Source organism: Pristiophorus japonicus, chromosome 3, assembly GCF_044704955.1.
Source record: "Pristiophorus japonicus isolate sPriJap1 chromosome 3, sPriJap1.hap1, whole genome shotgun sequence".
Taxonomy (NCBI): domain Eukaryota; kingdom Metazoa; phylum Chordata; class Chondrichthyes; family Pristiophoridae; genus Pristiophorus; species Pristiophorus japonicus.
The window spans coordinates 49,126,261-49,153,207 of NC_091979.1; the positions used below are offsets into that span (position 1 = coordinate 49,126,261).

General features: G+C 42.6%; 1 protein-coding gene across 6 annotated transcripts in view; it reads right to left on the reverse strand.

Moving 5' to 3' along the window:
* mbd5 (methyl-CpG binding domain protein 5) overlaps positions 1 to 26,947 on the reverse strand; it is a 294,362-nt gene that overhangs the window by 158,262 nt on the left and 109,153 nt on the right. For 5 of the 6 annotated variants that reach the window (XR_011592643.1, XM_070875343.1, XM_070875347.1 and 2 more), the window contains one exon: positions 621 to 1,317. Coding sequence is in view for 5 of the 6 variants with exons in the window: in XM_070875343.1 (XP_070731444.1) it covers positions 621 to 730 (110 nt within the window). In the remaining variant the exon portion in view is untranslated. Of the gene's footprint in view, positions 1 to 620; positions 1,318 to 17,149; positions 17,330 to 26,947 lie in introns of all 6 variants that reach the window. The other variant, XM_070875345.1, reaches the window with a different exon arrangement.

Here is a 26,947-nt window from a genome sequence, read left to right on the forward strand (position 1 = left end):
ATTTAACACCGAGCTATCAAAAAATATAGTTGTTTAAAAAAAGTACTTATGTTTTCGAAAAATGTTAACCGCTTGAAAAAGCCAGTGCTGCTGAAATGGAACAAATTAATGACATAACTATACATAGAAACATAGAAAATAGGTGCAGGAGTAGGCCATTCAGCCCTTCTAGCCTGCACCGCCATTCAATGAGTTCATGGCTGAACATGTACTTCAGTACCCCCTTCCTGCTTTCTCGCCATACCCCTTGATCCCCGAGTAGTAAGGACTTCATCTAACTCCCTTTTGAATATATTTAGTGAATTGGCCTCAACTACTTTCGGTGGTAGAGAATTCCACAGAATACAGAATACATCGATCACACAGAGTGAGTGAACAGCAGCAAAGCCAATAATAACCGAGTTGGGGTTCAGTTCCAATTGTGTGAGGTATTGCAAAAAACAAAATTGAATTAAAAAAAAAAATCACAAAAATATAAATAGGAAAGAGTTATTTGGTCATGGTTTAAGTTTACCCTATATTTGACTCCAGAACCGGATGTTAAATTCACTCCCTCCTCCCAGACGCCCCCACCCCCACTCCCCAAGTTGACCAGCTTAAAACAAATACAGAACACATACCTCATGTACAGCACTCCATTCTGGTCAACTTGCCGTTGCCATCCTATAGGAACTTGGACTGCTGGTCCCCCACCATCTTTTTCGCCATCATTCTCGTTTCCTCCATTCATTTTTACGTTTCTGCTTGTGACACCTCAAAGATATCAAAAGTCAGATGATATCTTCGGATTTCATGTCATTGTGGTCTCTGAAACGTGACCATAAGGTACAGTGCTTGTCCACTGTACGAAGTACTCGGAGATGTTCCAGCTCAATGAGGAGCCATCTCTTCAAAAGCCACCATTTTATACAAAGTCACTGCCTCATAATAATCCACATTCATTTAGTGCTGTGGGATGATTCAGAGTGTTTGGAGCTGTACAGTAGTGCTACATAGAGAGAACCGGCTGCCTCCTAATCAGAATGCACATGATTCACAAAAGGTTTACTCAGTTCTGAGCTTTAAGGCGGCTAATATATGTTTTGACATACACCAGTTTTGCTAAGCTTTACTGATTCCTGCAGACTAGTCGTGATTTTCAGGGCCAGGGTAATCTTCTTGTAATCGAATCCATTGTAGGCCGCAACCTTTACTTTTAACGTATTTTTCCCAGGCAAGTCCAAAATACAGATGGTTTTCACGTTTAACACAATAGGCACCTGGTTTTACTTCGCACCACTTCCACAGTTTTCAATGATTCAGCCTTCATACAAAATCCTGTAAATATATAAGAGTTTAGTTTAGAAAATTGAAAATATATACCTTGTGCAAAATTAACAATTAGTTTATCAAGAAAATGGCAACAGTGATGTGCAATAAGATAACTTGCACATATTCTAAACTGATATGCAGTTAAAGTCACGGATTGCAATGAAACAATGCATCTATTCGAATGCATTACTGAAAATGAAAATTTTAACCATTTCGAAAACATTTGAATCATGATGTCAGACAGTTTTTCTTGTTTTAAATAAATTTCACACTTTTTTTTTACATAACAAATATACTGATGTCAACATTTTATTTGAAAATGCTGGATAAACAACCTAAATAACTTGAATCAGTAATAAAATTTCTCCAACCTCATACTCTAAGGCTCAATGCTCCATACAAAATGGCATCAGCAGCCAGCATACAGACATGTGGCCAAATATTCTAATGCTTTCTTTAGTATTTCTTCATCACTTCAAGAGTTTTGTTTAGGATTTAATAATGTTAATACGCCAATACTACACTGTTTATTCAGCTCATTGCACATGCTATAAATGCAAACCTCAGAATCTCTTAAAAAATCTATAATATAGGACACTGAGGCATACAATTTTGATGAAATTCAGGTTAAAAAAAAACGATGTAAATAACTCTAGTTGCGAAAAGGTGTATTTATTCATCTAACTTAACAAAAATATTACTATAACATATTTAGGGTCTGCCTTCCCCTTCAAGAACAGTGGTAGCACTTCAATCTGAATGTTGTGGGTTCAAACCCCACTCCTGGACTAGAACACATAACCTAGGTCGATATTTCATTATAGTACCACCAGCGCTGCCTCCACAAGATCTTGCAAATCCACTGGGAGGATAGACGCATAAATGTCAGTGTTCTCGCTCAGGCCAACATCGAAGCACTGACCACACTCGACCAGCTCCGTTGGGTGGGTCACATTGTCCACATGCCTGACACAAGACTCCCTCAGCAAGTGCTCTACTCGGAGCTCCGACATGGCAAGCGAGCTCCAGGTGGGCAGAGGAAATGCTTAAACCAAGCGCAGACAGCGGAAGGAGCATGCGGCAAAGCATGCTCCCCACCCACCCTTTCCTTCAACCACTGTCTGTCCCACCTGTTAGAAACTGTAATTCCCGCATTTGACTGTACAGCCACCTGAGAACTCACTTTTAGAATGGAAGCAAGTCTTCCTCGATTTTGAGGGACTGCCTATGATGATGATAGCGCAGAGGGACATGCTGCATTGGCAGAGATGGTGTCTTTTGGATGAGACGTTAAACCTCCTGTTTACCCATTCAGGTGGACACAAAAGATTGCTTAGCACTATTCATAGAGCCATGTACTGGCCAACATTCCTCTCAACCAAAATCATGAGGCTGTTACTGTGCACAAATTGTCTGCTATTTTGACCTATATAACAGCAGTGATTGCACTTCAAAGGGAACATGCACGAGAGAGACAGCAAACAGATACGTGGCCCCCCCGACCTGTGAGAGGACACCACTCTAGTCGGGGAGACTAGAACTAGGGGGCACAGCCTCAAAATACGGGGGAGCCAATTTAAAACCAAGTTGAGAAGGAATTTCTTGTCCCAGAGGGTTGTGAATCTGTGGAATTCTCTGCCCAAGGAAGCAGTTGAGGCTAGCTCATTGAATGTATTCAAATCACAGATAGATAGATTTTTAACCAATAAGGGAATTAAGGGTTATGGGGAGCTGGCGGGTAAGTGGAGCCGAGTCCACGGCCAGATCAGCCATGATCTTGTTGAATGGTGGAGCAGGCTCGAGGGGCTAGATTGCTTACTCCTGTTCCTAATTCTGAAGGTCTTATATTATGCAGGTTGGGGACATAAAAGAGCTGGAGCGGCACACTACTCCAACTTCCAGTGCGAGCTGCTACAAGTGTGCTACGATTTTGAGGTGGGCGACTGGGTGATGTCATCAAAACCCAGGTCGCCGTTTGGAGAGTAGGCAGGAACATCGGCGGAGCCCGGGTACAGTGGAGGAGTGGGAAGGTCGGGGTGGAGGAGCGATGAGAGATCATGGCGGAGGTGTGGCGAGTGATTGTGGCGGAGGTTCGGCAAATGTTTGATACGGAGGTGCGGTGAGAGATCGTGGCGGAGATGCGGCGAATGTATGTGGCGGAGGGGTGGCGAGAGATCGCGGCGGCGGAGCAGAGAGAGATCATGGCGGAGGTGCGGCGAATGAGGGTACGGTGCCCAGAAGAACCGAGGGCCCAGGGGCAGCACAGGCCAGCCCACACTGCAATATGTGTGCGCATTTGGCCCATGCAGCAGGTCTCCAGTCGTCCTGGTTAACCCTTGTCACAGGATAAAGGCCTAGCTCGGTCAAGCCCGTGTGGTGGCTGATGTGCAATGGTCACTACACTTTAAAAAAAATCCACGCACAGGCATCTTCCACCCCTTCAACTGGAGTTCAGGACTAGAATATCGGATCCTTCATTGAAACATCTGTGAACTCATGTGGAAACAAGTCATCCTTGTTCGAGGGACCGCCTATGATGATAACGTGAGAAAGAGAATGTGCACGTCAAGAAAAAAAAATCCAGATTTCCAGTAAATAACTGGAAATAAGGCACGTTAACAAGTAACATTTGTTGGTTCGGTTTCAAAGTTACAGTTACAGTTAGAGCATCAGTGAGTATCCTACAGTTATTTAAAACATGTGCCTCTTTGTCAGTGCACAGGATCTTTTCTGGCTCTTGGGATTTCAAAGGTTGGCCATTCCTGATGAAGTAGGTCACATACAAGAGAAGCAAAAAAAGAAAACAAATTGAAAAGAAGAATTTCCATCAGACATTTTTTTTTCCATGCAATTTCTTTAGAATAGCAATCGAAGAGGTACCAAATATGAGATCTTGCAATTCTAAAATAAATATAGTGCTTGTGGCACGTCACAGTAAATATAGAGCAGCAGGGCATATTTTACTATGCTATACCATTAGAGCTCTCTCCTTCTGTCTGGAACCTTTACATATTGCAAATAACATTATAATTACCGTAAAAATGTACTGAAAATGTCCATTGACTCTTCTTTCGTTATTGACCACTGATTTATCACGATCTGATACAGGTGGGCAGAAATTCCAACCTCCGAGTTCCAAATTGATTTTTTTAGTCTATATCTGAAGCTTTAATATACATGCAGCATCTGTCCATGTCCAATATATACACATTTTAACATGAAGGCATCCCACCATTAGGGTCTTCACTATAAAATTGTTGGGGAAAACAATTGTTGGCATTCTTTTGTTGCTGCTGATTTCTGTATACTTTTGTTTAAATAGTTAGTGATATCTTCCATGGTACTAAGCTGAAGTTTTCATCTGGTTGTACAGTATATGGTGGGTAAAGTTTACCAGAGCTGGTTATTAACCAAGTATTGTTATCGCATTAATTGTTTACATCAATTCAGCTCATTTACATTTTCTAAGCATGTGGCCTCAGTGATGTCATTGGCACTTGTTGTCAAAATAAAAATCAACAGAAAGCAAAGCAGAACTAATGATCAAAATTCTTTTCAAAAAAGGATTTCTGATGGGAGGACTTCCTCTGATTTTCATAGAAACATAGAAATTTACAGCACAGAATGAGGCCATTTTGGCCCGTTGTGTCCGCGCCACCGACCAAGAGCTATCCAGCCGAATCCCACTTGGTCCGTAGCCCTGTAAGGTTATGGCACTTTTAAGTGCACATCCAAGTATTTTTTTTTAAATGTGGTGAGGCTTTCTGCCTCTACCACCCTTTCAGGCAGTGAGTTCCAGGCCTCCACCACCCAGAGTAAAAAATTCCCCTCATATCTCCTCTATACCTCCCCCAAATTACTTTAAATCTATACCCAGTGGTTGTTGACCCCTCTGCAAAGGGAAACAGGTCCGTCCTATCCACTCTATCTAGGCCCCTCATAATTTTATACACCTCAATCAGGTCTCCCTTCAGCCTCCTCTGTTCCAAAGAAAACAGGTAAGTATTCCAGATGCCTTCTTAACCACCTTATCTACCTGGCCTGTTACCTTCAGGGATCTGTGGACCTGCACTCCAAGGTCCTTTTATTCCTCTACACTTTTCAGTGTCATACCATTTAATGTGTATTCCCTTGCCTTGTTAGAGCTCCCCAAATACATTACCTCACACTTATCCGATTGAATTCCATTTGCCACTTTTCTGCCCACCTGACCAGTACCTTGATAACTTCCTGCAGTCCGCAGCTTTCTTCATTATCAACCACACAGCCTACTTTAGTGTCATCTGCAAACTTCTTAATCATACCCCCAACATTCAAGTCCAAGTCATTGATATATATCACAAAAAGCAAGGGACCCAGCACGGAGCTCTGAGGAACCCCAATGGATGCAGCCTTCCAGTCACAAAAACACCCAATCATTACCCTTTGCTTCCTGCCTCAGCTAATTTTTGATCCAACTTGGACTTTTACTTTTGTGACCAGTCTGCCATGTGGTGGGACCTTATCAAAAGCTTTGCTAATATCCATATACACTACATCATACACAATGCCCTCATTGACCCTCCTGGTTACCTCCTAGAAAAATTCAATCAAGTTAGTCAGACACGACCTTCCCTTAACAAATCCACGCTGACTGTCCTTGATTAATCCATGTCTTTCCAAACAAATCCTGTTCCTCAGCATTTTTTCCAATAATATTCCCACCACTGAGGTTAGAGCCTCTATTATTTACTTTTTTGCTTCTCTTAACAGCCTGGGATACATTTCATCTGTGCCTGGGGATTTAGCTACTTTCAAAGCTGCTAAGCCCCTTAATACTTCCTCTCTCATTGAGCTCAATTTTTCACAAGCCCGTATTGCCTGAGTTGCGCCGCTTAATTAGGTAAATAGATGCTCCAGAAAAAAATCTCCAAAATTTCCCCGATGTTTGGCCTCTAATCTTCAGCCGCGCAGCATAGCTAGTCGCCTCGGGGGGGGGGGGGGGGGGGGGGGGGGGGGGGTGGAGCCTGCATTCTGCACTGGAAAAAGGAGCCGGGCCCTCTGCGCATGCATGGTGGAAAAAACTCAAGTTCTGATGTCGCTGAAATGGCCGTGCATGCTCAGTAGAGCTCTGAGTGAGGTGCCTTCCTGGTCAGCTGTGGAGAGGACCCTCCCCCCCACCGAGCCTCTTTGGTGCCTACCCGCCGCGCTGTGGCCCCCAATTTCGTGTCGGCCAGCTTGCTCCCTTCACCCCAGTCTCTCCGGTGCCTTCCCGCTGCTCCGTGGCCCCCGATTTCCTGCCGGCCAGCTTGCTTCCTTGATCCCAGCCTCTCTGGTGCCTTCCCGCCACTCTGTGGCCCCCAATGTCCTGCCGGTCCAGGTCCGCTCCGCTCTCCACCCCTAGCCGAATGGCCTCCGATTTACTTACCTGCGGCGATTTCTTTAACTCTCCACTAGGGTTTTCTCGAGAGGCCATATACGCTGGCCTAAATAGAAATGGAGTAACTATTAGCTGGCTAAAGTTGCCTAAATTCTGACGGGGTTAGACAGGTTAGATGCAGGAAGAATGTTCCCAATGTTGGGGAAGTCCAGAACCAGGGGACACAGTCTAAGGATAAGGGGGAAGCCATTTAGGACCGAGATGAGGAGGAATTTCTTCACCCAGAGAGTGGTGAACCTGTGGAATTCTCTACCACAGAAAGTTGTTGAGGCCAATTCACTAAATATATTCAAAAAGGAGTTAGATGAAGTCCTTACTACTAGGGGAATCAAGGGGTATGGTGAGAAAGCAGGAATGGGGTACTGAAGTTGCATGTTCAGCCATGAACTCATTGAATGGCGGTGCAGGCTAGAAGGGCCGAATGGCCGACTCCTGCACCTATTTTCTATGTTTCTAAATGGCCAGAATTGGCGCAGGTGGCAAGTAACGCCCCCTTTTGAGGAAAAAAAATGTACCTAAAAAAAAAGCGTTACTAACTGAGTTACGCTGGTGCAAATTGATTGGGGAAACTGGGGATTTTAAAATTAGGCCAGAAAAAACAGCCTACTCCAAAAAACACGGCGCAAATACTGGGGACAATTGAGCCCATTATGTTTATCTTGTCTAATATTTCACACTCCTCCCTCATTGCAAAGTCTGCATCGCCCCTCTCGTGAAAACAAGTGCAGAGTATTCATTAAGAATCATAACCACATCTTCTGCCTCCACATACAGATTTCCTTTATGGTCTCTAATAGGCCCCACTCTTTCTCTAGTTATCCTCTTGCTCTTAATGTATTTATAAAACATCTTTAGGTTTTCCCTGATTTTACTTGCCAACAGTCTTTCATGTTCTCTCTTTGCTTTCTTCATATCTTTTTTAATTGCAGCCCTGCACTTTTTGTACTCCTCCTGAATTTCTGCAGTATTGAGTTGTTGGTATCTGTCATAAGCTTCCCTTTTTTCTTTATCTTACCCTCCATGTCCCTTGACATCCAGGGGGCTCTAGATTTGTTAGCCCCACCCTTTTTCTTTCAGGGAACATACTTGCTCTATACCCTCAGGATCTCCTCCTTGAATGCCTCCCATGCTCGGACACTGGATTTACCATCAAGTAGCCGTTTTTAGTCCACTTTGGCGAAATCCCATCTCAGCTCAGCAAAATTGGCTTTACCCCAATTAAGAACTTTTTTTCCTGGTCCACCTTTGTCCTTTTCCATAACTACCCTAAATCGTACTGAATTATGATCACTAGCACCAAAATGCTCTCTCATTTATACCCTAATTTTGTTTCAATTAGGTCTGCTTTATAAAAATACAAATATTACATTTAAGAAGATATCTTTCCATTTGTCTTGCTCTCAATGCTCACATCAGCAAACGTCAAAGATAGGGACAAGTTAATAACAACCGGTGCTAATTGTAAGTGTTCAAGCACTCAATATCCAACTACTGCACTTAGCTGTACAATTAAAATAATTTCCTAATATCAGTGCTGTATATAGTTCACAAACCACTACTTTGAAACAGCATAGATCTAACTAAACCAATACTTCAATTTTATAAAATAAATATGCAAAATCATGGGTTTCATTTTGTTATTTATGGCAAAGCTCGGAGAACAAGATTCAATTTTGGTTTCCTGCAAGGTCAATTACTGACCTGCCTATTGGAGAATGCATTAGTGTTGCAATGTAGCTGGACAGGGTCCGTATCCTTTTCCCATTTTTTAATGTAGAAATGCGAAAACACATTTACACAAATTTTAATTTTTCTGTAAAAACAGAACACACATTTATGGAAATTACATCAAGTTTTTGAAAAGGTGATAGGGATAAGACAAGATAAATCAAATTTAGCTCATTCTATCGTGGGATTCAATTTAGGGCTGCTGTGAGATTAGTGAGCTACTTCCTCTCCCTCTGGGGTTTGTTTTTCTTTATTCCACGCTAAACAAGAATTTTTGATCTGAGTAACAGACTATGTATGGGGCTTTCCATACATCCACACTTGTGTCAGGATTTACTTTAAAAAAACATACTTGTAACAGTATGGTAAGTATTGTAATTTTGCCTTAATATAAATTGTCGATCAAAGTTATTCACAACTTTTTAAACTTTCTGTAAATTTTTAGGGGGAGGTTTACAAATGTTGTGCTGTTCACTGCAGGAAGAAAATGCTTTACATTGAGGAAGACAAAGTAATGGTTGCTGAGCAGAAGGGAAAATTAATAGTATTGGGAGAAGGGAGAGTAAGAAAGGCATTTTTAAAAGCAAGGAGAGAGCTAAGAAGATCAGAGAGAACTGGGGCCGTGTATTCCACAAAGCAGGAGAATAATGGCCGGGAATTTGCGGTGGGTAACAACAGCGAACAAACAATCTTCGCTGTTATTACCTCTTTGAAACTGACCACAACTTCAGGACTGAGCACATGTGCATCCCAACCTGAAGTTGCGGTCAGTCATTCACTGCTCCGACACTGGAGCAGGAGTAGACCATTTGGTCCTTCAAGTCTGCTCCGCCATTCAATATCATGGCTGATCTTCTACCTCAACTCCACTTTCCTGCACTATCCCCTCATATCCCTTGATTCCCTGAATATCCAAAAATCTAGTGATCTCTGTCTTGAATATACTCAAAAGCTGAGCTTCCACAGCCCTCTGGGGAAGAGAATTCCAAAGATTCACCACCCTCAGTGAAGAAGTTTCTCCTCATCTCAGTCCGAAATGGCTAACCTCTTATTCTGAGACTGTGACCCCTGGTTCGAGACTCCCCAGCCGTGGAAACATCCTCCCTGTATCTACCCTGTCAAGCCCTGTAAGAATTTTTATGTTTCAATGAGATCACACCTCATTCTTCGAAACTTGAGAATATAGGGCTAGTCTACTCAATCTCTCTTCATAGGACAATACCCCATCCCAGGAATCAGTCTGGTGAATCTTTGTTGCACTCCCTCTATGGCAAGTATATCCTTCCTTATGTAAGGAGACCAAAACTGTACACAATACTTCAGGTGCAGTCTCATCAGGGCCCTATATATTTGCAGTAAGATGTCTTTACTCATATACTCAAATCCTCCTCTAATAAAGGTCAACATAACATTTGCTTTCTTAATTGTTTGCTGTACCTGCATGTTAACTTTCAGTGGTTTGTGTACAAGGGCACCCAGGTCTCTCTCAACACCAACATTTCCCAATCTCTCACCATTTAAAAAATACTCTGCTTTCTTATGGTCTTAGATTTTCTATTTTTTCCTACCAAAGTGGATAACTTCACATTTCTCCACATTATACTCCATTTGCCATGTTCTGGCCCATTCACTTAGCCTGTCTACATCCCCTTGAAGCCTCGTTGCATCCTCCTCACAACTTACATTCCCACCGAGCTTTGCATTATCAGCAAACTTGGATTTATTACATTTGGTCCCCTTATCCAAATCATTGATCCAGATTGTGAATAGCTGGAGCCCAAGCACCAATCCTTGCGACATCCCACTAGTTACAGCCTGCCAACCTGAAAATTACGTTTATTCCTACTCTCTGTTTTCAGTCCATTAACCATTCCATGCTAGTATATTATCCCCAATCGCAGTCAAGGCCACCTACGGTCCAAACACACAAGGATCCACCCCACTGCTGGCCAAGAACGGGGAAACACTCAAGGACACTGAGGCAGTCAGGGCCCACTGGAAGGGACACTTCTGAGATCTCCTCAATCGAGACTCTGCCTTTGACTCGAGTGTTCTTGGCTCCATCCTGCAGCATGCTGCCCGCCACCACCTCAGGAAAAGTCCAGCACTGCACGAGGTAGAAAAAGCCATAAGACAGCTTAACAACAACAAGACTACGGGAGCGGATGGAATCCCTGCTGAGGCACTGAAGTATGGCGGGGAGGGACAGTTGGCGCAAATGCATGACCTCATCTCTCTCATCTGGAGGGAGGAGAGCATGCCGGGAGATCTCAGAGATGCAGTGATCGTGACCATCTTTAAAAAAGGGGACAAGTCCGACTGCGGCAATTACAGAGGAATCTCCCTGTTATCAGCCACTGGGAAAGTCGTCGCTAGAGTCCTCCTCAACCGTCTTCTCCCTGTGGTTGAAGAGCTCCTCCCGGAGTTACAGTGCAGATTTCGTCCACGGGACACAACGGACATGATTTTTACAGTGCGATAGCTGCAGGAAAAATGCAGGGAACAGCACCAGCCCTTATACATGGCCTTCTTCGACCTTACAAAGGCATTGGACACCGTCAACCGCGAGGGTCAACGGAGCCTCCGTTTCGGATGCCACCAAAAGCTCGTCACCATCCTCTGCTCCACAACATCATGCAGGCCGTAATCCTTACCAACGGATCCATTACAGACCCAATCCACATCCGGACCGGGGTCAAACAGGGCTGTGTCATCGACCCAACCTTCTTCTCAATCTTCCTTGCTGCCAAGCTCCACCTCACCGTCAAAAAGCTCCCCGCTTAATGGAATTAAACTACAGAACCAGTGGGAACCTGTTCAACCTTCGTTGTCTCCAGGCCAGGTCCAAGACCACCCCAACCTCTATCGTCGAGCTACAGTACGCGGACGATGCTTGCGTCTGCGCACATACAGAGGCTGAACTCCAAGTCATAATCAACGTATTTACTGAGGCGTACGAAAGCATGGGCCTTACGCTAAACATCCGTAAGACAAATGTCCTCCACTCGCTGCACAGCACTGCCCCCCAATCATCAAGTTCCAGTGCGGCCCTGGACAACATGGACCATTTCCAGTACCTCGGGAGCCTCTTATCAACAAGAGCAGACATTGACGACGAGATTCAACACCGCCTTCAGTGCACCAGTGCAGCCTTCGGCCGCCTGAGGAAAAGTGTGTTTGAAGACCAGGCCCTCAAATCTGCCACCAAGCTCATGATCTACAGGGCTGTAGAAATACTCACCCTCCTGTATGACTCAGAGACATGGACCATGTACAGTAGACACCTCAAGTCGCTGGAGAAATACCACCAACGATGATTCCGCAAGATCCGACAAATCCCCTGGGAGGACAGACGCACCAATATTAGCATCCTCGACCAGGCCAACATCCCCAGCATTGAAACACTGACCACACTTGATTAGCTCCACTGGGCAGGCCACATTGTTCACATGCCAGACACGAGACTCCCAAAGCAAGCGCTCTACTTGGAACTCCTTCACGGCAAACGAGCCAAAGGTGGGCAGAGGAAACGTTACAAGGACACCCTCAAAGCCTCCCTGATAAAGTGCAATATCCTCCCTGATAAAGTGCAACATCCCCACTGACACCTGGGAGTCCCTAGCCAAAGACCGCCCGAAGTGGAGGAAGTGCATCCGGGAAGGCGCTGAGCACCTCGAGTCTCATCGCCAAGAGCATGCAGAAAGCAAGCGCAGGCAGCGGAAAGAGCGGGCAGCAAACCTGCCCCATCCACCCTTTCCCTCAACGACTCATTTTTAGAGTGGAAGCAAGTCTTCCTCGATTCCGAGGCACTCCCTATGATGATGAGTGTATTTGCCCCCAATCCCATGAGACCTAATTTTGTTTAATAACCTCTTGTGTGGCTCCTTATTGAATTCCTTCTGAAAATCCAAATACACCACATCCACCGGGGTCCCCTTTATCTATTCTACTAGATACAACCTCAAAAGAACTACAGATTTGTCAAACATAATTTCCCTTTCATGTGTTGACTCTGCCCAATCCTATTATTATTTTCTAAGTGCCCTGTTACCACATCCTTAAAACAGTAATAGATTCTAGCATTTTCCCTACGACTGATGTCAGGCTAACTGGTCTGTAGTTCCCCGTTTTCTCTCTCCCTCCTTTCTTAAATAGCGGGGTTACATTAGCTACCTTCAAATCTGCGGGAACCATTCCAGAATCTATGGAAAATTGGAAGAGGACAACCATGGTAATATCACTGTTTAAAAACCCCATTAAAGTTAGACCTTGTTGGATTAGATGTAACTGGGTTAACGGCTTATTGACTCCTAAACAAATATTATGGCCAAGAAAAACAAAGTTAAATTTTATAGAGTGTTAAATTTCTTTGTATTAAAAATTACATTTTTTAAGATACTTTAAAACATTAATATATATTTTTTAAAGTTTGTTCATCTTTATTTCAGGTTTACAATTTCCCCATGCGAGAGCCCCAATCTTTGCTTTGCTCTCTAAAAAAGTTTTTAAAATGTCAGGTAAAATGAAGTCATCACTTCCTGGTTCCCCATCTGTGAGAATTCTGCATAGTGATTGGCTGCTTACACAGCTTGTTGACGTCACAGCAGCGCTTGCTATGGTATTCCCACTACACTACACTGATCTTAACTGCACGCCGAAAAAGCCAAACTTCTCGTCGGACATCGCAAGATCTTTGTGATAAATTTTCTTTGGGGCCAGTGGCAAACAACTTTGCTTCGCTGCTGACTGCAAATTATAGGCCAATATTCCAAGAAAAGGAAAAGCCATGCTTTCAGAATAAATCTGCCCTTTTATGCATGCCATGCTCCGGATAGCCTGCTTTTGGACTAATAATTACCCCATAACTACAGAATATGGCACCAGAAATTACATGGGATCATCACCATATTCTCCTTTCTATTCCAAAAGGTATATATCCCCTAAAGTTAAGGGAGTTATTTATGTGTGTGACACAGCTAGTTACTGAAGGTATAATAAAGGCCAAATCAGTTCACAAGGAGTTGAAATATTCCATTAGGAAGTATTTCTTACATGTTGATAAGGCACCATAATGAAAAGAAAAATAGGATCATTCCAGAGGGAAATATTGAATGGAATGCAGGTCTACTTTTGTGGCTTTTTCCAAAATAATGGGCCAGAGTTTGCTGAAAAAAGTAGCTTCTGAACGACACATGCAGTTGTTAATGCGCAAATCGTCCAGCAACTTGTAGCGAGGAAGAGATACCCCGAATTGCGAAAAGTTGCTGGCCGATTTGTGCTGCTCCGCCGTTAGTTTCATGAAAATGGCATCTCGCGCTTAATCTCCGTGATTTTTATGAAGTTGCTGCAGTTGCACATTAATTTCCTATTAAACTCGCCACAAAAAGTTGTTTAGTAATTAACAGCACAAGTGCCCTCAACAACATGATAACTGTTAATGACTGCTAATCAACCTCTCTTGCCCAGTGAACAATAATAAGTGTGGAATCTCATTCCTTCAGGTTGCAAATTATTTTAGGAAGTTGTTAAAAATGTTTTTATACTAACATTTTCTTTGTCTCTTTTATCCCTCTCTCTTAATCTAATCTTTCTTTCCATCTCTATTTCTCTCTCTGCATCGAAGGGAAACAAGAAATATGGGGATAAGGACAGGAAAGTGGAGTTGAGGCAGAAGTTCAGCCATGATCTTATGAAATTTCTGAGCAGGCTTGAGGAGCCTTATGTCCTCTTCCTGCTCCAACATAACATAAGAAATAGGAACAGGAGTAGGCCATACGGCCCCTCGAGCCTGCTCCGCCATCCAATAAGATCATGGCTGATCTGATCATGGACTCAGCTCCACTTCCCTACCCGCTTCCCATAACCCCTTATCGTTTGTCTATTTCTGTCTTAAATTTATTCAATGTCCCAGTTTCCACAGCTCTCAGAAAGGAAATTCCACAGATTTACAACCCTGAGAGAAGAAATTTCTCCTCATCTCTGTTTTAAATGGGCGGCCCCTAATCCTAAGATCATGCCCTCTAGTTCTAGTCTCCCCCATCAGTGGAAACACCCTCTCTGCATTCACCTGGTCAAGCCCCCTCATAATCTTATAAGTTTCGATAAGATCACCTCTCATATATCCTTATGTTCGTCCACTCTAATTCACCCAGTCCTTCCTCTCTTTATTTCTCAATCCTTAAATCTCATTGGTTAAGCAGACGCATGGCTTGTCCCATTGTTCCCCAAGGTCCCAGATGCCCTGTTGCCCTCAGTGCGCCGTTATCATCTTACACTTCCAGCAATTTTGTGGGCAATTGCTTTTTAAAAACCTAAGCGTGCACCAGTGTAATGCACTGGTTCAGCCTCAACTGGAATATTGTGTCCAATTTTGGGCACCACACTTTCGGAAGGAAGTGAAGGCCTCAGAGAGGGTGCAGAAAAGATTTACAAGAATGGTTCCAGGAATGAGGGACTTCAGCTACGTGGATAGAGTGGTGAAGCTGGGCTTGTTCTCCTCAGAGCAGAAAAGGTTGAGAGAAGATTTGATGAAGGTGTTCAAAATCATGGAGTCTAGACAGAGTAGACAGAGAGAAACTGTTCCCATCCAGCAAAATCTCACCCATACTTTTCCTGTGTATAGTTGACCCCATTCTCACCACACACACTTCCCACGGTGCTGAACTGGAGTTGTGATCATCTCTCACACAGAAATGATGACCTCTCACATAGATAGGGACAAGCCTGTTAACTTTTTTCATATAAAAGCCCATTTACCAGCTATTGTTCAATAATTTAGATATTTTCCATTTCTAAATATGCATAAATAAGCTTAGTCACAATAATTAGCTAATATGTGTGAAATCTTGAAATTGACCTGCAAGCAAAATGGCCACTGGATGGATCACAACAAGCCTTTATTGCAACCAGTCGCACAAAAGTTGAAATAACAGAAAAATAGTCCTTTTCCAGCCATGTTACAGTTTGGACATGTGGCTGCACCACATAATATTTAATTATTATTGGCTGATGTGTGACTGGCAAAAGTTCAATTTACATTGATTCCCTTTCTGTGGCTTTATTATGTACAATATTATAATAAACCGGAATCAGATAATTAAAAAAAAATTCAACTATCTTAGAATTCTGACATCAGTTCCCTGAAAACTTGCCAGATATTTTTTTAATATTGTAAAATGTAACTTGTTTAGGGGAACAACAGCATCAAGAATGCTTTCATATAAATGATCACAGTTGAAGTGATGTTGGGGAAAGCCAAAATAAATCCTGATCAAGACACAAAACAAACTTTTGAAAATAACCATGTTCCCAATGTTGGGGAAGTCCAGAACCAGGGGTCACAGTCTAAGGATAAGGGGTAAGCCATTTAGGACCGAGATGCGGAGGAACTTCTTCACCCAGAGAGTGGTGAACCTGTGGAATTCTCTACCACAGAAAGTTGTTGAGGCCAATTCACTAAATATATTCAAAAAGGAGTTAGATGAGGTCCTTACTGCTAGGGGGATCAAGGGGTATGGCGAGAAAGCAGGAATGGGGTACTGAAGTTGAATGTTCAGCCATGAACTCATTGAATGGCGGTGCAGGCTAGAAGGGCCGAATGGCCTACTCCTGCACCTATTTTCTATGTTTCTATGTAACATGCTAGAATGCAGACATTGCCTGTTAAACCAAATTATTTTGAACTCTTCTCAATGAAGAAATTTGTTTTGTAGCTGCAATGCACATATGTGCATCATCAAAAAAACGACTCCAATGCTATGATGACCTTTAGTTGGGAAAAGAAACAGAACTGTGTTCATCAAAACAGTATTTTGCCAGATGGGTTTTGTAATTTTTGTCAACAAACACCAACTCTTCCTTTGCCTGCACTAACAAAATTAAAAACACACACAGCAAACAAGGATGATTGTTAACTAACAATTAATTAGGTGACCTAACGTTTGGAATTCCCAAGTGTACAAAACATAAATGCTTTTGCTGCATAAATTCAAACGCTTCATCCCGAGGTATTATTGGCATGTGATAGCTAATTTCTAGTTAAGTATATTTAAGTATTATAAAACATATTATGGTAAATATTTGTGTTTCTAAACACAGAAGCTAATGTATATTTTACAAACCAAATACCTTATTTGAACAAAGAGGAAAATATAAATACATAAGCAGCCAGAATCAGATAAGAACGTCTAGAACGATTTTTGTGGCCCCATAAAGTTGGGATTGAGGAAAATTTTAAGCAAAAGATTTGCATGCATAAGTGTGGCCTGCTTACATTGCAGCAATAATTATGGAACTTTAAAATCAGTTTTCACTGATAAATTCCCAGATTATTCTTGCCACCCACTGAAACTTCACATTGTTTTCTTCCCAAAAATCACATTCAAAAATGCACTCACATTGCACCTGTGATATCAGAATTCACATGGAGGAGCCTTGACAATGACTACAGCTAAGCTATCAGAATAGAAACACCGTATACAATACACCATTCTGGAAGACACTGCAAAACAAATGTCATCAACCATTTTATAGTTTTGTCAAACTTGAAATATATTTGTGCGTCAGTATACTATGGTGGTGATGTGTTACTTTAAACAAACACTTCAGCAGCGCATAGTGCATTCATAAATACAATAACTGTATTTTACTGCTAAAATAGCTAGACAGTATTTTGTGATAATGGAAACTTACATTGGCCCGGAATTGGCGGTCAGTGGTGAAGCGATAGCGTTCGCTGCTGAAGTCGAAGAAAGCTGCCCACAAAGATCTTGTAATCTCTGGCAAAAACATTAGCTTTCCCAACCTTAGCTTGATTGCAGCGCAGTCAAAAGGGATCCCTAGCATATAGCAGCAGTGATGTCATCAAGCTATCTAAGCAGCCAATCACATTAAAGAATTCTCAGACAGCAAACCAGAAATAAAAATTACTGATCAACATTTCACTTCTTAAAATTTTTTACAGAGCAAAATAAAGATTGGGCATACACGTGGGGTAAAGGTAGAAGCTGAAATATCAACCATTTAAAAATTAAAATATATTTATTATTTAAAACATCTAGTAATTTTTATCATAATGGAAATTTATCAAATTTGAAATTTTACAAATATAAAAACAGTTTTACAGAGTCAGAATAGTTGTTCAGTCGTCAATATGCCGTTAAAACCACAGTTACACCTGTTCCAACAAGGTGTAACATTTTATGGGATGTTTAACAGTGATATTAGATTGGAAAATCTTAAGTTTGTCAATTCAACTGATTTTACTGATTGCCGGCTGTGGGAATTCCCACAGCCGGCAATCTGCCTGTGGCAGAGCAGGGAATGACTGATTGCTCATCCGCTAATCCTGAAGTTATGGTCCATTTCAGAGGGGTAGTGTTGGCAACAGTGAACGCTGACAGTTTTGTAGTCATTACCATTGCAAAATCTGGCCCATAACTTTAGGAACTGCCAATTAGGTCATAAAAGTTATGTCTATGAACAGTGTAAATAATTGTTGATTGCATAACTCGTCTTGTTAGGCCCATGCTCGCTTTCTTAATGTTCATTAATGTTAAAATAAAAATGAAGTTTACTAATTTTGGGGCGAATTTACTAATTTTCTTGGAATGTATCTGGTTTTATCTGGTAATTCTTTTCCCCCTTGTGATTCCTCCCCACCCCATCAACTTTTGTGGGCAATAAAGTGAAAAACATACACAAACAAAAAAAACTTTTCAAATTGGTAATAAAACTGATTTTAACGGTTCTTGTCTATACTGTTGCAACTTTGTAGAATGTTAATTTGCAAGTTAATCATTTAAACTTTAAACTGGATAGGTTTCTTCAATTTAACATTCATAGGGCATGTCTGGCAAGGAAAATTTCAAAACGGCATATCTGCAAATACTGAACAGAAAAGCATTCTAAAGGGGCTTCTACCAGCTATTGACAAGGAACATAACCACCAACTCACTCTACTGGTCTCCGTTGGATTAGTACAAATTGAGATGTTTCCTTAAATCATTCAAACATTAATCTTTCTCTCATTTCAACTTTCTCTCTTTATTAAATGCAACCCAATGTTACATACCGCTGATCTGCACAGCTCACTTGATGCCCACTGTGATGAGCGAGGCACTTTTCACCTTGGTTACCAGATCAGGTACTCATGCTGACATTTGGGTAGGTACCAAATTGTCATATTGAGTAGTGTGATCAAGCTAGCATAGTTAAATGAAAGTATAATTCTGCAATGAAGTGTTGGAGAGTACAGGACTCTTAGGAGGGTATTAAATTACAAATCAGATGATCCCAAACCAATGTTGCGTCTGGTTGCATTAACAGATAAAGATTCGGCTGCACTCTCTGCAAATCGGTTACAAAATAATTGCTTATCTCAAAAAGTAAATATATCCCACTATTTCACTTCTCCTATGGTCACGCCCATAATGAGAGTGAGTCACACAACTGCCAAAGTGAATAACTTTCAATTTGAAATACATCCTTGTCATCCCTTTCTTGCAGGAATAATCATAAGATTGGATACTGAGCTGATGATGTCCTAATCATTTACTTTATGACTTGGATTTGGAAGCTAAACTGCTCAAATGTGTAGATGACGCCAAATATAGGGGTAATTGAATCTGAGGCTGTAGCTTGGATACTATAAAATAAGTTAGAGAACATGTGTAAGTGTGCAGAGCACTGACAGGTGAAATTTAATGCAAAGTACTGCACATGGGATGAAAAAAAACGAGTGATACAAATATTTCACAAATCATAAATGAGGGGGATTGAGATCGATCTGAGAATACAAGCACGCTCGACACCCAACACATCTAATTCGTGCAGCATGAAGACCTGCTGAGGAGGATGTGTCAGTATGGATTTAGCAATAGGCCACGTTTTACTAATACAGTGGAATAATTTGAGAGAATATCTCTCGCGACATAGCGAGCGAGCGTGACCCCCCCAATTCTTCATATACATCTCCAGCATTCATAAGGATTCAAAAAAACTAGTTCCTCACTCTGAAAGGGACTTATTCTATACATTGAGTTTGGTCCATTATCAAACGGGGAGGGGGAAAAAAAGAGGCGAGAAGTAGTGACACATCGTTTTTAAGTGCTATGTTCACCTTCGTAGAACAAAGATTTATTGTCAGAGAAGAGAAACTAACAACAGATTGAACTTTATGATGACTTGGAATTGTCAGCTAAAGACAAACTGCTCAAATGTGCACCTAATTACCAATTCTTGGAAAGTTGTGCACTTCCAAATACATTACATTAGATGCATTACTTATGTATTGTGGGGATCAAATGAGGCACACACCCTTCTCCCACTCAGACAATGCATAAGAATTGAATCCCATACAGAAGCTGCAAGCAATCTGGCATTACTTCCCAATTTGTTTAGCCTCCACTCGAACTGTCACATGCAAAAACAAAGCACAGCAGCAGGCAATCATTCTACATTTTTCAGCAAAACTACTGACGAACGAGAAAACAGAACTCAATTAACATTTTAATTTCAGTCAACACTCCACCATCTCACACATTTCTTCTGGGATCAATGAGTCAAGATAACCATGATTCCTGCTCAATTACAATACTCTAAGACCCGAGAGGGTGCTTGAGCCCTCGGAGCTAGGAGGTTCAATTGGAACTGTCTGATGGAGAGGCGGAAATCACAAAAAGAGCTGCCACATTAGTTTCACAACCGACAGTTAACTTGAATGCCCAGACTCAAGAAAAACAATTTCCATGGAATGGAGGAAAGTGCTCAAAAGTTAAAAGGATAAATTTCTCTGACAACTGCCCACAGAAATCCAAATCATGATGTTCCTGGCATTACCCTTGCCTATCCTGAGGTTGCTTGAACAGGTGGAGAAGTATCTTTGGCTCTGAAAGAGCACTTTTGGCCTTGTGAAAGTCAAAGATTTTGATACCACAGTTAAAACAAAAGACTCCTTTGCGTGGGCAGCACACCAATACAAGTCTTGGATCGTTGCAAGAAGAATATACTTGTATGAGAATTTTGAGCAACAAGCCAAAAGCTTTCTACTGGTTCTTGGAATCTAAGCCGACAGGTCGCATCATTCCTTTAAGCAGGAGCTTCAGTTGACATAACATGGATACTGAGACCTCAACAAAGGCAGGTGAACCATAGCTAGCCCATAGAACCAGAGTCTTTGAACTTAAGATCTACTGACACCATCCGTGTGCGTTGGGATAACTAAAGAGCATTATCTTAATACCAAAGGTACATCAGCCTTTCTGATTGGGATACCATTTAAAGCAGATCTGATTTTTTTAAATGTGAATGCAGCCATCAACATTAAGCAGAGGATCACAAAGAATAGCAGTGTACACCTCTTCAGTGTCTTTGTCACCTAGTCTGGAGTAAAATTCAGTCCAGACCCACAGCAATGTGGTTGACTCTTAACTGCCCTCTGAAATGGCCCAGCAAGCCACTTAGTTGCATCAAATCGCTTCAGAATAAGAAAAAAGAATACCACCCGCCATCGACCTAGGCACCGGATTCAGACATGACAAAGACACACCCTGCCAAGTCAACCCTGCAGTCCTCCTCACTAACATTTGGGCACTTATGCCAAAATTGGGAGAGCTGTCCCAAGCAACAGCCTGACATAGTCATGCTCACAGAATCATACCTTTTAGCCAACGTCCCCAACTCCTCCAGGTACATCCTGTTCCACTGGCAGGACAGACTCACTAGAGGTGGTGGCACAGTGGTATCCAGTTGGGAGGGAGTGGCCCTGGGAGTCAACTGTGACTACAGATCTCATGAAGTCTCATGGCATCAGGTCAAACATGGGCAAGGAAACCTCCTGCTTATTACCACCGACCACCCCACCTCAGCTGATGACCAGTACTCCTCCATGTTGAACACTATTTGGAAGAAGTACTGAGGGTACCAAGCAGTGGCTTAGTAGCACCACTAATAACCAAGCTGACAGAGTTCTGAAGCACATAGCTGTCAGACTGGGACTGCAGCAGGTGGTGAGAGAATTAACACAAGGGAACAATCTATTTGACCTCGTCTTCACCAATCTACCTGTCACAGATGCATCTGTCCATGACAATATTGGTAGCAGTGACTACTGCACAATCCTTGTTGTGATAATGTCCCTTCTACATACTGTGGACGCTCTCCATCATGTTGTGTGGCACTACCACCGTGCTAAATTGGATAGATTCAGAACAGATCTAGCAACTCTAAACTGGGCATCTACGAGGCACTGTGGGCTATCAGCACCAGAATTGTATTCCACCACAATCTGTAACCTCACGACCCGGCATATTTCTCACTTTACCATTACCATCAAGCCTGACCAATGTGGAGTGTAGATAAGCATGCCAAGAGCAGCACCAGACATACCTAGAATGAGGTATCAACCTGGTGAAGCTACACGACACGAATACTAAACAGCAGAAGCAGATTGAGACAGAGCTAAGCGATCCCACAACCAACGGATCAGATCAAAGCTCTGTAGTCCTGTCACATCCAGTTGTGAATGGTGGTGGACAATTAAATAACTAACAGGAGGAGGAGGCTCCATGAACATCCCTAACCTCAATGATGGCGGAGCCCACCACGTGAGTGCAAAAGGCAAGGCTGAAGCGTTTGCAACCATCTTCAGCCGAGTGAATGATCCATATTGACCTCCTCTTGAGGTCATCACAGAAGCTAGTCTTCAGCCAATTTGATTCACTCCACGTGAAGAAATGACTGAGCACACTGGATACAGCAAAGGCTATGTGCTCAACATCTCGGCTGTAGTGCTGAAGACTTGTGCTCCAGAACTAGCCGCGCCTTTAACCAAGCTATTCCAGTCCAGCTACAACACTGGCATCTACCCAACAAAGTGAAAAATTGATCAGCTATGTCCTGTCCACAAAAAGCAGGATAAATCCAATTCAGCCAATTACCACCCCATTAGTCTACTCTCAATCACCAGCAGTGATGGAAGGGGTCATTGACAGTGCTATCAAGCGGCACTTACTTATCACGAACCTGCTCACCGATGCTCAGTTTGGGTTCCACCAGAACTATTTGGCTCCAGATCTCATTACAGCCTTGGTCCAAACATGGACAAGAGCTGAATTCGATGGGTGAGGCGAGAGTAACTGCCTCGACATCAAGGCTATATTTAATCGATTGTGGCATCAAGATAGTTTTATTAAAAAGGAGGAATATACTTGCATTGGAGGCAGTTCAAAGAAGGTTCACTAGGTTGATTCCTAGGTTGAAGGGGTTGTCTTATGAGGAAAGGTTGGCACTGTGCTCATTGGAGTTTGGAAGAATGAAAGGTGATCTTATCACAAGATTCTGAGGGAGCTTGGCAGGGTAGATGCTGAGAGGATGTTTCCCCTTGTGGGGGAATCTAGAACTAGGGGGCATAGTATTGGAATAAGGGGTCACCCATTTAAGATAAAAAGGGGAGGAGGAATTTCTTCTCTGAGGGTCTTGAATCTTTGGATTTCTCTACCCGAGAGCTGTGGAAGCTGAGTCATTGAATATATTCAAGACTGAGATAGACAGATTCTTGAACTAAAGGGGAGTCAAGGGTTATGGGGAAAGTGTTGAGGCCAAGATCAGATCAACCATGATGTCATTGAATGGTGGCGCAGGCTCGAGGGGCCGTAGGGCCTACTCCTGCTTCTTTTGCTTATGTTCTTATGTTCTAGTAAAATCGAAGTCAATGGGAATCAGAGGGAAAACTCTCCACTGGCTAGAGTTATACCTATAGCACAAGGAAAGATGGCTGTGGTTGTTGGAGGCCAATCAACTCAGCCCCAGGTCATTGCTGCAGGAGTTCCTCAGGGCATTGCCCTAGTCCCAACCACCTTCAGCTGCTTCATCAATGACTTTCCCTCCATTAGGTGGTCAGAAGTGGGGATGTTCGCTGATGATTGCAGTGTTCAGTGCCATTCACAACTCCTTGGATAATGAAGCAGTCCGTGCCCGCAAAACCGGGACAACATTCAGGCTTGGACTGTAAAGTGGCAAGTAACATTCACGCCACACAAGTGCCAGGCAGTGGCCATCTCTAACAAGAAAAAGTCTAACCACCTCCGCTTGATATTACCATCATCGAATCCCACAGCGTAAACACCCTGGGGGTTATTATTGACCAGAAACCTAATTGGACCAGCCACATAAATATTGTGGCTACAAGAGCACATCAGAGGCTGGGTATTCTGTGGCAAGTGACTCACTTGCTGACTCGCCAAAAACTTTCCACCATCTACAAGGCACAAGTCAGGAGTGTGATAGAATATTTCCACTTGCCTGGATGAGTGCAGCTCCAACAACACTCAAGAAGCTCAACATGATCCAAGACAAAGCAGCCCACTTGATTGGCACCCGATCCACCACCTTAAACATTCACTCCACCCACCACTGCTGCACCATGTCTACAGTGTGCACCATCTACAAGATGCACTGCAGCAACTTGCCAAGGCTTTTTTGACAGCACCTCCCAATCCTGCGACCTCTACCACAAGGGCAGCAGATGCATAGGAACACCATCACTTGCAAGTTTCCTTCCAAGTCACACATCATCCTGACTTGGAAACATATTGCCCTTCCTTCGTCATCATTGAGTCAAAATCCTGGAACTCCCGACCGAACAGCACTGTCGGAGTACCTTCACCACATGGACTGCAGTGGTTCAAGAAGGCGGCTCACCACCACCTTCTCAAGGGCAATTAGGGATGAGCAATAAATGTTGGTTTTGCCAGCGTTGCTCACATCCTAGGAATGCATTTTTTTTTTAAAAAGACCCTGTTCTTCTGCCTGGTTTCCTTTGCATTCCCTCCTTCCTTCATTTTACCTTCGGTGGCACGTCCTCCAGCTCTGAAATACAGTTCTATTTACAAATAAAACATTTTATGGTTTACTGGCTGTGCATTCTTATATGCTTTCCCTGAACTCTTCTGACTTGCCACCTCCCTCCTTCAAATGCCTCCTCAAAACCATCTCTGATTACGCCTATTGTCACCTTCTGCAACTTTTGTGCCATCACTGTTCAGCACCAATTTTCACTTCTCTAGCACTTGGTGATGTTTACTATGTTGAAACTATAACTACAAGTTGTTACTTATTCTTCACTGTGCACCAATCACAAATGCTCAAACATAATGCATTTGAAGTGAATCAGATGTGGATCTGAACCCTTGTCCGACACACATGGTGGAGTTGCTGATCTCAACTGTACTAGCATGGGCTTTGCTAAGTGCATGACAAGCACTTTTCTATGGCAGAGGAAAATCAGGTCAATTATCATGAGCCACACATTTACCTGTAATAGAAGCCAGCTATACAATAACACTGGCCGAGACTCATCTCAGAAGAGCAACAGAAAAATAAATAGCACTAAATTCCAGATTCAACAACAGCTCATGGGCTATGATTGGAACCCCAAGGACCTAAGCAGCAGGAGATCTGAAGTGTACAAGTGGAGGAGGAAGACAGTGTACGAGAATCTCCCAGATTATTAATACCAAACAGCTGAAATCTTACTCAATAATGAGAATCAATGCCCTTGTGTGAATTTTTCAATTTCCCACACAAGTCATTTTTGTGGCTAATTCCAATGCCAATTGTGGACTATTTGCGCTGCAACCTCATGCCCACTAGAAATGGGATAAGGCAGCTCAGGCTCATTTTAAGTAGAGGTTGTCTAGCCAAAGAAAATCTGTTTTGGAATCTATCTAGGTCTCACAGATGGCAGGACACAGTGCTAACAACTACCATGCCACATATGTTATTTGGAGCAACTTCAGACCTTGAGGTCGTTTTGGGGCCAAGCCTGCCTCAGTGTTTAGAATCATAGAAAGGTCACAGCACAGAAGGAGCCCATTCAACCCATGCCACACTTCAGCTAGTTCCACTCACCCGCCCTTTCCCCGTAGCCCTGCAATTTTTTTTCCTTCATGTACTTCTCTAATTCCCTTTTGAAAGCCATGATTGAATCTGCCTCAACTACCCTTTCAGGCAGTGCATTCCAGATCCTATCTACTCGCTGTGTAAAAAAGTTCTTCCTCGTGTCGCCTTGGGTTCTTCTGCCAATCACCTTAAATCTGTGTCCTCTGGTTCTCGACCCTTCTGCCAATATGAACAGTTTCTTGCTATCTACTCTGTCTAGAACCTTCATGATTTTGAACACCTCTTTCAAATCTCCTCTCAACCTTCCCTGCTTTAAGGAGAACAACCGCAGCTTCTCCAGTCTATCCACGTAACTGAAGTCCTTCATTCCTGTAAATCTTTTCTGCACCCTTTCTAAGGTCTTCACCCTTCCTAAAGTGTGGTGCCCAAAATTGGACACTATGGGGCCAAGTTTCGGCCTGAGTTGCTCCTGTTTTTTTGGAGCAACTGGTTTAGAATGGAGTATCTTAGAAACCTGAATTCTTGGCATTTAGTTTGCTCCAGTTCTAGTCAGTTAGAACAGTTTCACTTTGGAACAGAATTTTCTTTTCCAAAAGGGGGAGTGTCCAGCCACTTACGCCTGTTTTCAAAGTTTAGGCAGTGAAAACTTACTCCAAACTAACTTAGAATGGAGTAAGTGAAGATTTTTGTACGTTCGAAAAAACCTTGTCGACACTTTAGAAAATCAGGCTTAGGTTACAAATTAGGCGTAGGAAATGGGGAGGGTGGGGGGGGGGGGGTTAAAGGGAAGTTTACAAACATTAAACACTTCAGGTTTTACAAATAAAGAGCCATCACCAATAATAAATGATAAATACATTAATAAATCAACCAAATCGCACGGGGTAGCCTGGAGGAGGAATTCATAGAATGCATACGGGATTGTTTCTTAGAACAGTATGTTACAGAACCTACAAGGGAGCAAGCTATCTTAGATCTGGTCCTGTGTAATGTGACAGGAAAAATAAACGATCTCCTAGTAAAAGATCCTCTCGGAATGAGTGATCACAGTATGGTTGAATTTGTAATACAGATTGAGGGTGAGGAAGTTGTGTCAGAAACGAGCGTACTATGCTTAAACAAAGGGGACTACAGTGGGATGAGGGCAGAGTTGGCTAAAGTAGACTGGAAACACAGACTAAACGGTGGCACAATTGAGGAACAGTGGAGGACTTTTAAGGAGCTCTTTCATAGTGCGCAACAAAAATATATTGCAGTGAAAAAGAAGGGCGGTAAGAGAAGGGATAACCAGCCGTGGATAACCAAGGAAATAAAGGAGAGTATCAAATCAAAGACCAATGCGTATAAGGTGGCCAAGATTAGTGGGGAAACTAGAAGATTGGGAAAATTTTAAGCAACAGCAAAGAATTACTAAAAAAGCAATAAAGAAAGGAAAGATAGATTACGAAGGTAAACTTGCGCAAAACATAAAAACAGATAGCAAAAGCTTTTACAGATATATAAAACAGAAAAGGGTGACTAAAGTAAATGTTGGTCCCTTAGAAGATGAGAAGGGAGATTTAATAATGGGAAATATGGAAATGGCTGAGA